This window comes from Aquila chrysaetos, chromosome 11 (genome assembly GCF_900496995.4).
Source record: "Aquila chrysaetos chrysaetos chromosome 11, bAquChr1.4, whole genome shotgun sequence".
Lineage (NCBI taxonomy): Eukaryota > Metazoa > Chordata > Aves > Accipitriformes > Accipitridae > Aquila > Aquila chrysaetos.
In genome coordinates, this window is record NC_044014.1 from 17226316 (window position 1) to 17240104 (window position 13789).

General features: G+C 34.8%; 1 protein-coding gene across 1 annotated transcript in view; it reads left to right on the forward strand.

The window, feature by feature from the left end:
• LOC115348192 (adhesion G protein-coupled receptor A3-like) overlaps positions 1-13789 on the forward strand; it is a 290759-nt gene that overhangs the window by 137788 nt on the left and 139182 nt on the right. The window contains exons 8-10 of the mRNA XM_030030491.2: positions 7091-7255; positions 10665-10863; positions 12159-12308. Of these exons, the coding sequence (XP_029886351.1) occupies positions 7091-7255; positions 10665-10863; positions 12159-12308 (514 nt within the window). The remainder of the gene's footprint in view (positions 1-7090; positions 7256-10664; positions 10864-12158; positions 12309-13789) is intronic.

The window sequence follows — 13789 nt, forward strand, 5'->3', positions numbered from 1 at the left end:
ATGTATTTTTGGCTGATAGAATAAAAAAACCCTAAAAAAATAGTAAGTTAGAACTGTAAAAAAATTTTGATGGAGTCCTTCCTGAAGAACTTTTAAAGATTATCTTTTTTTTTTGATGTTGAGACCAGATTAAGAAGATGCCTTGCACTGAATTTTGACTTCTCACTTCTGTCTCTGCTTATTTCCTGCAGCTATGTATGGGTCCATACAGCCACACCACTGAAATGAAGTGTTAAGTTCAGTATTAAGACCAAAAATTTGCACTCACCACCCCCCCACCCCACCACCCCCAAATGGGATTCCACAGAGTTTTGCTTTGACTTATTAGGGCCAGAATGATTTTCATGTGGCCCTTCAAACAGCTGCAGCTGTACAGCTGAGGAGATGCTGCACTGCAGCAGTAGTTTGGAGTTAACATCTCATGACTGGCTTTTTTAAAAATTACTTTTCCTGTCAACACCAATATAAGGTATAATTATACATTTTTCTCTCAGTCCAGGCAGTAGTTTGTAACCCTGTGCATCAGCTGTGATTTCAGAGCAATTCTGACTTATGTCCAGACTTTGATGTACTCCTTCTACCAGGTCAATCACCCTAGACACTGGTGAAGCAAAGCATTTCTTTAAAGCAAAACATGTTAGAAATAATAAAACAAATAACTGAATTACTTTTTACTTTTCATGTATTTCAATTTATTCAACATGGAGAATGTGTTGTAGGACATACTCCTTTTGGACTTATAGAAAGCTTTTTTACTCCATTAGCATGCTGGAATTCCATGAAAATAGGTCCCAGCCCCTCCCCTTCTTTCTCCCTTCAGGATAAAAGAACCCTATTTTTAATAGTTTATGGTATTTTGATTAGATGACGCCTGGCCATCATAAAATAAAGTTTACTGTTGGAGATACACTATATACTGGAGAACGACTAGAGATTGTTCCTGAAGTTCTTATGTAGGAATCTGCTATGTCTTACCTCCTTTATAGATCTTCCCAAATTTCTTGCAGATCAGCAAATAAAACAGGTCAGTATTCTAGCCCTAATATAGAATTACACTATCCCATAAAGTATTCATTAAATAATTGATTTCTGCATTTGTACCATCACCACTGACTAGGGAGAGTGGGAAATTCTGTCAAAGTACTGTGCATTTGACAAATAATTTGAAATTGTAAAATTAATGTAGTGGGGTTTTGGTTTGTTTTCTTTTGTGTGTTGTTTGTGGGTTTTGTGTAGGTTTTGCTTGGTTTTGTTTTGGGTTTTTTTTTTTTTTGCTGGTCCCAGTGGCACATAATCAAATACGTGCCACAAATCAAGAATTGTCATAAGTAGGTTAACTCTTCTGAATCATCTGGGAAATATTTTACTTTAAAAGCTTTTTATGCAATTTTGGCTATTGGACTGATTGTCATAGTGTTATTTTTGTCTAAGAACCTCTGATAGTGTACAGATCACAAGACATGCTAATGAAATAAAGCTTCATCTGGATGTAACATTGCAGCATACAAACTACTTAAGGGCAGATGAAAGGCATGCAGCAGGTGTAGCACCATTTCCCCAGAAGGCTGCAGTTGTACACGTCCTGCAGTCAAGCAGTTTGCTGGTAAAAGAAAATTAATAACAATAAACACATTTGAGCATCCCTAAACCGTTCACCAACTGACAAAGCAGCTCGATGATAGACAACTGATTCATGAAGTACTTTAAATAAGCCCTGGCCCAGGTGTACTCTCTTCAGATAGCTTTATAGCACTGTGCCATCACAGACCTGCCAGCTGTCTGAAGGTTTCTCCAGCAAGGGAAAGCTTTAAGTGCTCTAGAGCTGTTGATACCTTTTTTCCCCTCCCCACTTTATGTTCTCAGCTAGCTAGACTGGCATCCTAGACTCTAGGACTGGGGGAGTATGAAGATAAATGGAAGCATCTTTATGCACACTCTTCAATGCAGCACAGTAGCTGGTAGTCTGTCTTTACCTGACAACCTCAATAAGAGAGCAAAGGATCATACAACAAACCAAACCTGTTGTGGTATGTTGTAGAGTTATTTAGATTTCTGACTCCATTTCTGAAGATGATTCGGTAGAGTCACTCTAATATTAGTAGTATTTGTTTTCTTAATTTTAAGAAACAAATTGATGGCATATAAATGTAGGCTACAGGTTCTTTGACATCCACCTATAGAAAACACATCTTGCTATTAGGCAAATGTTTACATAACAAATGGATAATATTAGCCTGTGACAATATTTTTGAACATTTGCATTGCAGTCGAAGTAATTTGAGCAATACAAAGGAAATAAAGTGCGATGGTTTACTGACATATGGGTCTTTTCTCCCATTTTGGAAGTGGGTTGGGTTTTTTTCTGTCAATATATTGTCATTAATATTAGGTCCTTTCCCCTGGCATCTCTGAAGTCAAATCCAACTGTTGTCATGATCCTAGCATGCTGATGTGAACAAATTAGCTGGTAGATAAATTATAGTAAAAGTATGTTATAGCATATTACATTTCTTGGGTAGCTATGGATGGCATTAAATGCTAAGTTATGCTTTGTTTTTATATTCAATCAGAAAAAACCAGAAAATCATGTGTATTGAATTTCCTATGTGTATGACAAATTGATTACACCTAAAAATATTTGCTAGATGCCTAGCATAAAATGCGTACTAATTTTAATCTTTAATCTTCTTTTTCTCTTGCTGTTGCCTGGACACAAGCTTTATTTAAAGGCCATCAGCCTTCTAAAGCTGTTTCTTTCATGGGTAAATAAGTAATTTTGTCAGAGAGATCAGACTAGCAATTTAAGTTCAGTTAAAGTGCCTAGATTTACACATTCTCTCTTCATTTTCCATGTTTTAACCTTATATCCCCTGTGAAAGGCTGTATTCCAAGCAGCAGTGTACTCTGGAGACCAACACTCATTTTTAAAATTCTGTGTTAGTATTAATAATTTAAGGTGGTATGGGCTGGATGCAGGTTATGCAGGCCTTCTGCCTGAACTGTAGAAAAGCATTCACTATTTAACTGTCTGAAGAAGAATATGAGGAAACCTAAACGTTATCTGTGAGTAATTAATTTTTATTTCTCTCCAGGAAGAGCAGTTGGTTCTTCCCAAGTCTTACAGGAACTCAAGTCAGACTTTAAAACATTTCTTGATGAAAGCCAATCAAAACATGGTGTTAAAGTCTCCTCTTTATTCATTACTCTGTTTCCTGGCATGCAAATGACTGCTGGGGCATACAGTAAATGTTGCTAAGGTATTACTTCAGGACATGGTTGAGTAACTTTGCATAATGAGACCTACTTCTGATTGTCTAATTAGTTATGCATAGCTGTAGCAATGCAAAACTATGCCTCAAATAGAAATCTATTGTCATAGGTTACTTGATTACATGGTATGGCTTCCGCCTGTATTATGGCTCCTCTCTTTGTAATGACAAATGACACGGGCTTCTATTGAATATTATAAGAGCTTTTTCATGCAATTGCATCAGCTGTACATTTTAATTAATTTTTTTCAATACGTCAATCATCACATTTGAAAAAGAAATCCCACCGTGCATGAAATTTTCCAGTACAAAAAAGAAACATGTATATTCTCTTTCTTCCTTTCAATGTTTTTACTGAGAAGGCCACTATAATTTCAAAAGAAAACTTGAGAAAAGCTTGCTAGTCATCCTTTTGTTCTCATCAGGCAGCAATCTTCATATTCAGTTTGCCTTGGCACCATCTCATGAACATCTGACTTTGTTTTATGTCTTGGTAAGTCAAAAATTTCCACAAAATTAACAACTTTCACACCTCTGAGGAGTGGGATATGATTGCTAATGTAGAGGGAGTAGGAACTCTTTCTGACTCATATTCCAGCCTTAGGAAAGCTGCATAGTAGAGGCAAGATCATTTCATTTGTGGCCTGACTTTTATTAGCTTCTGTGAGATAGGATGATCAAGAAAATTATACAGCCAAAGGTGCCGTCCTCTCTTAATTCTGTTGTGCTCTTGTCAAGCTCCTAAACCAGAGTCCTGCCATGTTCTCAGGTCACAGGAGAGTTCTTGCCTTTTATCAAGACTTGTTTCCATGGCCAAGAGAGATCAAGAATGCCTTTTTATTGAGAGTAAGAAAAACAATGGAAATTCTGGATTTGCTAATGTAACCGTGCCAAGACTTAAAATATGTAACTGACCTACTAGAAAACTTTATGAAGAGGTTTAAAATTCTATACAGGCCCACCCTTTCCTTTTGGTCTGCCAGGACTGTGAAGTCGCCAAGGATTATAAGTGGAGAAAATGTTAAAGGATCAAGTTGACTTCTCTTTTTGAGAATTCAAAGACAAGACTTTTTTTTTTTATAATCCAGTCCCCAGTATTCTCCAGGGGTGTAAGATCAATTTATCATTTGTCATATCCAGATGGTAAGTAAATGAACAGTTTCACAACTGGGCTTGCTATCCAAAATATTCCTAGAGGAATATAAATGAATGCATCATTTACAGTGGCCAGATGGCAATTCAGAAGACAATTCCATGTTCTAGTCATTATACAGCTTCTTCTATATTGCATAAACCTATTCTGGTTTATTTTGGTTCACCATCTGAAGAAAGGGCCATAGAATATTAAAAGTGTGAATGTGATGAGGATTTACTCATCATTTTAGAAAACTTGAGCCACTGTTCAAGTATTGCATTTCTACCAGAAGCAACTCTGATGTATCAGTAAATATTTGTCTGTGAAACTAAGAAACTTCATCTAATGGCAGGAGATCTATTTAGTGGCAGATAAATTTGCATTGGAACACATTTCAGGAATTTAAATAAATAGAAAATGTGCCCTTTTTCTTCATATGTATTTATCTTCATATTGATTACCTGTAAAACCGATAATATGCTCAACTGTTCTATTTACCTAAAATCACCATGGTTCCCAGTTTTATCAAATTTGTATTGTTAACAATGACTATGGGTATTTTATAGGAAATATATCAAAAGATCAGCACATCTGTCATACATTCTATTCACTTGGGAAGTCTCTGGGTCTTCATGCCACAGGTGAATATTTATGCTGCCTATTGTTTCAGTGAAAAAGAGCTTTTATGGATAATTGTTTTTATAAGCTCTAGGAACATATTCTTTCTCAGCTGCCTATAAAGATGATGTGAGATTGTTGTGACATATGAAATAGAAGATTTAATTAAAAAATTGTGATCAACTGGCTAATTTCACTTAAGTATTTCATCCTGAATGTAAAAAGATGTATTAAGAGTCAGCTAAGAGGCTGCTGTTACTGGGCTTTCTCATCTAAGACTTCTTAAGAGAACAATTGCTTTTTTTGACATGAAAATATTGAGCTACTCTGAGAATGGCTAGTAATGCTTTTTGCATATTTGCTGCAATAAAAACATGTTAGAATTCATTGTCAGAATGAAATAGGGGGTTACAAGGTACTTGGAGCTCCAAGACATGATAAATAGGAACAGCGTGAGATTTCTAAAGTTACTGTTTAATGATAAATTTGACTGAATATCTGGAGAACTACACACAAATTCTGAAGCAATTTAAGTTAAATCAAAGGCTATTTACCATGGTTTGCTTGTTTTCTGGGGACCAAGATAATGGTCCTGTAGTAAGTACTTGAGAAAATCATCCTTCATTGTATTCATATTTCAAAGGGAAAATTACATACGCAGATGACTAATCACTTCCTACCTTGATTGTGGTCTACTTTCAAGTGTATCAGAAGTAGTCTATATACAAGGAGATTAGATTCGATCCTTTCTTGTAGCCAAGTTAATAAAACTGCATGTATAATATACAAAGGTTTAAACTGAAAAAGGATGACATTTTTAGAAAAGTTTAAAAGAGAAAAAAAATTAAAAATAAATTACATGTAGTTATTCTGTGTATTTCTTTCAAAATGTCAGGCTTTTTACAAAAGTGCCAAAAGCCGCAAGTAGAACTTTTAAAGATTTTGTTTTAAATACAGATCTGAAATAAATTTAATAACTTTTAAATTCTGTGCTTCTGTTTTTATAATATACCTTCTCCCTCTTTCTGACTGTACTACTTTTCTTCCCACATAATTTCTAATTGTCTAAACCACAAGGCATATTCAAAGATGAGCCATTTGTGTCAAGCAAAGTAAATATTTCAGATAATTACTACCCTTTTTCCTCTCACAGCTACTTTCAAAAGATGTTCTTTCTTTAAAACTGTGGTAAAATTTATTTCTATCCCAATGGCAGATTTAAGATCTAATGTATTACCTTCTTAAAATGTAGTAGTTAGCATTATTTTTGTCTATGAGGTCTACAGTTACAGTAACTGGATAAAATTCTATACCTGATGAAGTCAATCGAAAAACTAAACTTTATTGACTTCATTAGGGCCTGGGCTATATCCATTAATGTATATCTGGCTTCTTGCCAGATTTAAAATATATAGAGAAAATACTAACCAGAACGGTTCTAGACAATTTTAAGTGTTCCTGAAATTATTTCCTCCTTCTCTAATTATATACGGACTATTTAGCTTAGGCAGCTAAATACTGGTGTGGTGCATTCATGCACAATGTTTGTATTGTAAGAGAAGCCACAAAGGGTCTCTATATTTAACTTGTCTAACACTCATTATAAAGAATTAATACAACCTTAATTTCTTGAAATTAATAACTACATTTCATATTTGGTGGGGGAGAGTGTGAAAGTTCATGAGTAGTAAAGTGCTGAAAGAAATATCAACATTTGCCTCATCTCATTTTGCGTTCATCAGGAAAATTATATTCAGCTCCTGAAGTCAATGGCTATTATAGAAAATTTTTCCCATGCCACCACAGGAGCAGCAGATTCTGTTGTTGAAATGCCATAGAAGCTGCAACCGCAGCTGAAGGGAAGCATTCTCTGGATTGGTTGCATTGTCAACTGCTGCTAAAATCTTAATACCAATCACTCAAATATTGTCTGTCCATATAATAACATAGAGCAAAACCTAGTTTTATTTTCATAGAAAATCTCTGAAGATAAGTTAATGTCAGAAAACCAATGACTCAATCTCTATATAATTAAGTATATACAATAATTAATCTTTTATTTCTATAGTGAACTTATCCTATCCAGCATTGATATTGATGCAACTGGAGATTGGGAGTGTCTAGTCAACAATTCCTATGGAAATAGCACTAAACGAGTAGAAATTGTGGTACTTGAAACGGCTGCACCCTACTGCCCTGCAGAAAGAGTTATTAACAACAAGGGAGATTTCAGGTATGACTTTCTGGTTTTGGAGTGTGTTTCATATATTAATATAGATACAGTCCATATTCATGCTTACATGACACTTCAGTGTCAGTTACGAAGACGTCACTTATTTTACTTGTCATTTTTACATAATATAGTAGGAAGGAGGAGCACTGTGTGATTTTTATGGGAAATGGCAGTTAGTGCTTCAAGAGCAGCAGTGGTTTGTGAAAGTCAGAGAATCTTTCTTCTAATTCCTCAGTGCGAGATTATGGAAAATTTCAAAAGATGTAGGCTCTTTACAACTAAATGAGAGAGGGTTCAAAATTGTTCTTTGTCTTTTCTAAGTTATAGACTATGATAACACTGCATTTAAAGTGTTAGAAGATTAAATCTTCAGTACTTTTCTAATCTGTTCCAGTTCTGCTGGTTTTGTTCAGCTGAGATTAGAGGTAACAAATAACATAAAACTGTTAGTAAAATATTTCTCTGAAGAGAAGCAAAACAGCAAGTAAAACTACTTAGTAAAACAAATAGATTGTTTGAGGTGAGCTTAAGGACACACATGGTTCCACCAATACATCACATGATTAGAAAACACATCCGTCCTGCTATCTGAATCTTAGAGTCTGCTCAATTTTGTTCACTAAATGTAATTTTTCTTTCATCTTTACTTTTATCTACATATGCTGGTGGGTTTTTTAATTTTCATCCTTGTAAACTGAAGAAAAAATTAAGGATTATGTGGAATTTGCTATTGTTTTCAGTTAGTTCTAAAATACTTCAATGATATGCATAAAGCTCTTAAACAAAATATAATTACCTGCTTGACAATAACACTGATGTATGATGGCATTCCCATTGAGAAATCAAGAAGGTAATTTGTTACCAAGTGAATTATAATAAGAATTCAGCTTGAATCGTTAATGAAAGGAAAAGTAGACGAGAGAGGAAGCTTCTCTTAAATGCCAGAACTTTCTGCAAATACTTCTGACCTGAAAGCGTCTCTTCATTTTTAAGTTACCTTTAAAACTTTTTCAAAGGCCTTTTACTACTATTTCTTGTGTTTGAATAAAAATAAAGGAATGAATTAGAAAGAAATGGAGAAACGGGCTCACACAATCTGTTTTCTCTTTACTATGAAGCTATTTTATTATGTGTTAACCTCAGTTCCAGTGAGTATGCCACATTTACTGAACATATATTTATATACCTACTTAATCTGTATATATGGATTAAAATCTATTACAGATCTTTGACATTCTCAGCTATAGATTTTTTTTGTCATTGCAAAAACTGCCATTGTGTTTTCTCATAGTGGACATGCTTAAATGTATTTTAATTAGATCTTTAAAAATATATATACTTCCTATCAGATAACACATACTGAATCTTTTAGATTACAACTTTACGAAGTTCATGTTCTTGCCATAAAATGACATCCTTTTCTTCATAAATAAATATATATAGATTCTACAGACTGCACAAACTAACATCAGGGGGATTTTTGTCATTTTATATAAATCAAAAGAACAGGAGTGCACATTTCTCTCCCTATTGATCATCTTTCCAGAAATCCATATAAATTTATTTTTAAAATGTATATCAAAAGGATGCTGAGTCCATAGGTTCTTTTGGCATTTGAGGGAATGAATTAAAAATTATAGAGAATTTATCGGGCTCAAACTCAGCATTAGCACTTGAAATTGTTCCAAAGGTTTATCCTCAGAGATGTAGCTATCACACCAGTAATTTTTCTTACAAAGGTCTTTGAAGTTTTGGTAACATAGCAAGTATGTAAGTAGAAAGAGTTGAACCACAAAAGCAAAGCTAGAAAGAACAGTTCTTTTATTGGGCAAAAAAAGGAAAAAAGCATCAACTGTTAGGGAAGTGTCGTTCTTTCAGTTGACCAGCCTAGGTGGTATTTATAATTGCACAACTGCAGCAAGAATTAGGCACTGTGAGTCAGAATGAATTGGCCTTATGTACTAAGAGTTTTACTCTAGGACGGCCATATTTTCCTCATTTTTTGTTTTCCAGCTCTCTGTAAGATCATTCTGAAATGCAAATGGTAATGTTATGTCCTATCATTCCTATTCATAAAGGCCAGATTCTGCTACCTGTGCTAATACAAGTTTCAGAATTATCTTAGTTTTACTTTTGAGGTAAGTTGCTACTTACTCAGTGTGGCCCAATTTCATTAATGCAAATGTTTTACTAAAAATAATATTTCAATATTTCAGCCCAGAGGCAAAAGGAGAATATACTACTGTACATATTTTGATTTTTTTGTGAAGCTCCTTTCATGGTTTATTTTGCATCAAGTGAATTTGTATCACAAAATGAATTAGTCCAGTGACAGTTGGCTATGACACGTAAAAGTATTTTTCTTTTTACCTTTTCTTTGTTTGAAACGAGGAAAACTTACATAGCCCCAAACGTGTCAGTATATGATGTAATGATGTCCAAATGGACCTGCATTGTACAACTAAGAGGGGCTAATATATATATGTTTGAGCAAAGGTTGATTGTCAAGGTGTGGCTTCACTGACAAGCAGAATATTTTTATGATTGATTGGGTTCAGTCATCACATCAGTGCAATTAAAGAACCATATCCTTTCCAGACATACTGACTTGCTGATGACACACTTCTGGTTTTCTTTAATGTCTCCCAATTACCTGATCCTGTTATGTCCATACTAGCCTGGAAATGACAATGGATTTGGTACCAAAAGAAATAGATCCCAGTTGTGCCATTCTAGAGAATGCAGCAGGTATACAGAAGAAGTATTGTAAAATAGACCCATGAGCTAAATAGAACAATTCTGGCTGCTCTTGGTTTATAGTTTGTTTTCAGACTGTTTGTTTTGGAATCACACTACATAAATCATGTATATCTAAAGAGTTAATTTTTGAGGGTTAGCTCCTTCCTCCTCCATGAGACAGAATCTTTGCTGAAATCTTGTTTATTGGTTTCTGATACATTCGGGGATTTTTGCTTTTAGGAGCTTTGTGGCAGAGAGGGCTTTGTAGTGTTGGGTCAAAATGCAAAGCAAAGATTGTCAGGTACATTTTTAGCATTTGTGTTTTACAGCATTTAATAATAGGGTTTTGGGTTTTTTTGCTTTATGGACTTACTGCTCTGCTTTGTGCAGTCTGCAAAGATGAATGTAGGGAAAATGCCATCTGTATTTTTTTCCTTAATACCATACACCTTCCTGGAATTAATGCAGAATTAATGTGTGACCAGCCAGAGTTGAACCTGTATAATTTTGACATTTTTCAAGGAAACAAAGTAATTAATTATAGAATATAATGAGGTAAAATTTAAAACATCCTTTTTTGTCATATATTCTGTATATTGTTGCTATATTGTAAGTTGCCTTTAAATAAGAAGGTTTACATTGTAATTTTTTATTACCATGTTGTTCATAGATGGCCCAAAACTTTGGCCGGGATAACTGCTTACCATCCCTGTCTCCAGTACTCCTTTAACTCCATTGCCTTTCACAATGGCGCAGAAGAGTCTAAAGCATGGCGTAAATGTAATCGAACTGGGCGCTGGGATGAAGAAAACTATTCTGAATGTCCTTATTCACAAGAAGTAACTCAAGTTCTTCATGCTTTTAGTCAGGTAACGTTATGAAATCCAAGGCTTCCCTTCTCTAGTACTGAGAGCTCGCAAGAAATTTCTGTTCAGCCACAACTTTGGGATAGCTGGACTTTTAACAAAATGTTTTACGTGAAAGACAGTTTGTTTGGTAACTGAAGTTGTAGTAGGAGCAAGTGCACAGCATTTATTGTCTTTATTTTAATATTCTTTTTCTCTTGGTGCCTGGAGTCCACATGACCATTAGTAATGTTGGCAGGGTCATCAGTACTTCACTTCAGTTCCTTCTTTGTCTTCCCCTCATGCTTTTTTACCAGAAAAATGTTAATTTCTCTTGAAGTCCTGTATCAGAGTTCTATCAGCTGAAGTGCCTTTTCTCATTGCCATTGTCCATAACGTATTTAAAAGAGCTGCAGAAATGAAGCCTACTTTAGAATGCCTTTTTGATGTCTTCCAAAAAAGCAGTACTTAAATGGTTTCTTATAGATAAGTAAAAGAGAGAATGAGATAAAAAAACATAACAGGGAACAGCATGGAGGATGGCACAGACCTGTAACTGCCATAATAACTTTTACAACTTTCAGTTTCCTTGATCATTTCTTCCCAATCAGTAGAGCTAGATAACACCACAGGAAGTTTGTTTTCAGATGTGTTCCTACTTAAATATTACTATATTAAGAAAGCCAGTGCAATTATAGGATAATAAAATAATTAGGAAGGTCTCTAGAATCCAGTCCATTATTCTGTAAGCAATGAGGTTAGGCCAGTTTTCTCAGGGCTTTAACCTCTCAGGTCTTTAAAACCTCTGAGGATGAAGGCTGCACAACCTCTGGGGGTAACCTGTTCAAACGCCTGACTACCCTCATGGCAGAAAAGATTTTCTTCATAACCAATCTTAACTGAACTTCTTTCAACTTACTACCATTGTCCCTTGTTCTCCCACCATGCACCACTGTATATATGAACCCTCATTGATACTGTTGTTGTCATGACGATCTAAAGATACAGGCAAGGCAAGGTTAGTAGCTTGGTATAATATTTTATAAGGCCAGTTAGTTACAGTCTAGAAAAGGTAGACAAAAATCTTCAAAATCTGTTGGCCTGTTCTGGTGGTGTCTTCAGATAACAGCACTGAAATCTAAGACCTAATGCTGAAGATACATTCATATGCCCTGAATTTTATGCCCATAGTACTACTGATGCATGTAAATCCATGTGAATTTATAGTAAGCATTATACAAATGGATGTGATCCCCAGTTTTTAAAAGAGAATGAAGCTAGCTGATTTATTACACCTAACAATTCTGATGTATTTTCAGATGCACATCAATTTGACAACCGTGCTTGAATTTTCCCGCCAGCTGACAGCCTACACAAGAGGTGCTTCTCACTTTGCGGATAAAATGGATATAATATATTTGGCTTATATAATGGAAAAATTAATTGTCTTCGTGGATGAAGTTGAAGATGTAAGATATCTTCTCTATGCTGAAAAAAAAGTATCACTTAGAAGTGAAGTCTTCACATATGGCCCTGTTCTTAACGTATGCAGGCACACACTGAAGAGTAGCTTCTAAAATCGATTGCTGGTATTCTGATTGGAAATGTTCTGCCTATACTGTGATATATTTCTTTATGCCAAAAAGGACAACTAAGCTATCTCATCTGACTGACAAAAGCATTGCTGCTTAGGAATAAAAATTGGTTTTCAATAAGTCACTTCTTTAATTTTCTTTTTCGTTTTAATTTCTACCATGTCTAACATATAAGAATGAACTCAGGGTGCCTCTCCATCTGGCCACTGGAGTTACACATGCTTCTTTTGTTTTCTCCATTTCATCAGGAGGTTTTCACTGAGTTTTGAGAGCATGTATCACTTCATGTGAAGAGAAGATAATGTGTCTTTAAGTGCAACTTCCTACAGAAACCTTTGGCGTAATGTATGGCATTTTTACAGGGAAATCTAATCAGAGAGTTATGCAAACCCTATGGGAAAAATAGGTTTTTATAGAGAACAGCAATGTTCATCATAGTTTTTACTGTTAATTTTCAGAGTAACTGCTTGCATAAAGATTTCATAACCTGTAATTTTTGTACACATGATAGCTATAGTTAAAACATTTGTTTTCCTTTGGTTTGGCAATGTTCATTCCATTCTAGCTCTGGGGATTGTAACAGTTAACATTTTAGTGCCACTTTGAGAAAGCCTCCAACTTCAATTTCATCATTTTATGCCAGACCGAAAGTGTATTATTAAGTGCTTTCCAAGAATCAAGTTTCAAAGCTACGACTGTATTTCGGCTCAAAATAATTATAAGATCTTACTGCTTTCTGACAAAATAAAAATTTACCATCCAAAAGAAACAGTTGGATTTACCATAAAGCCTCTTTATTTTTCTAGCAGCTGATGCATTATCCATTAGAACTGAGCACCATGTCTAATCTTTTAACTGATTTCTTCCACCTTTCAAATAAGTTTCAGTTGCTGGTTTTTGGTATTGAAACATCTCCATCTCCACCACTCACCTCTACATCTCTTATTTCATAATCCCTTATTGTTTTCATAATTAAAGAACATTCTTCCTAATTCACCTCTGTTTCCTTCTTCTATTTTGAACTTTACACTTCTTCCTCTCTCTCAAGTCCACTAAGTAGGTTCCTCATTCACTGAGCTCTTTCCTAACACCCATTTCTTAACTCTCACTTGTAAGGTACAAAAATACACGTGAAGTTCAAGTGTCAGCAGTTTCACACATGAGGCTGCACTCATGTAATTCTAAATAGGATTGAACTTTATTTAATACAAGGCAACACATGAACAAAGGTATATCAGTTTGGAATTGACTAGCAGCTGAAGCTACGGTTATATAAAACCATTAGAAATTAATGAAAATACATACACAGAGGTTTTCTGTGATTTATCAAAATAATTTTAAAAACATTTTAGCTA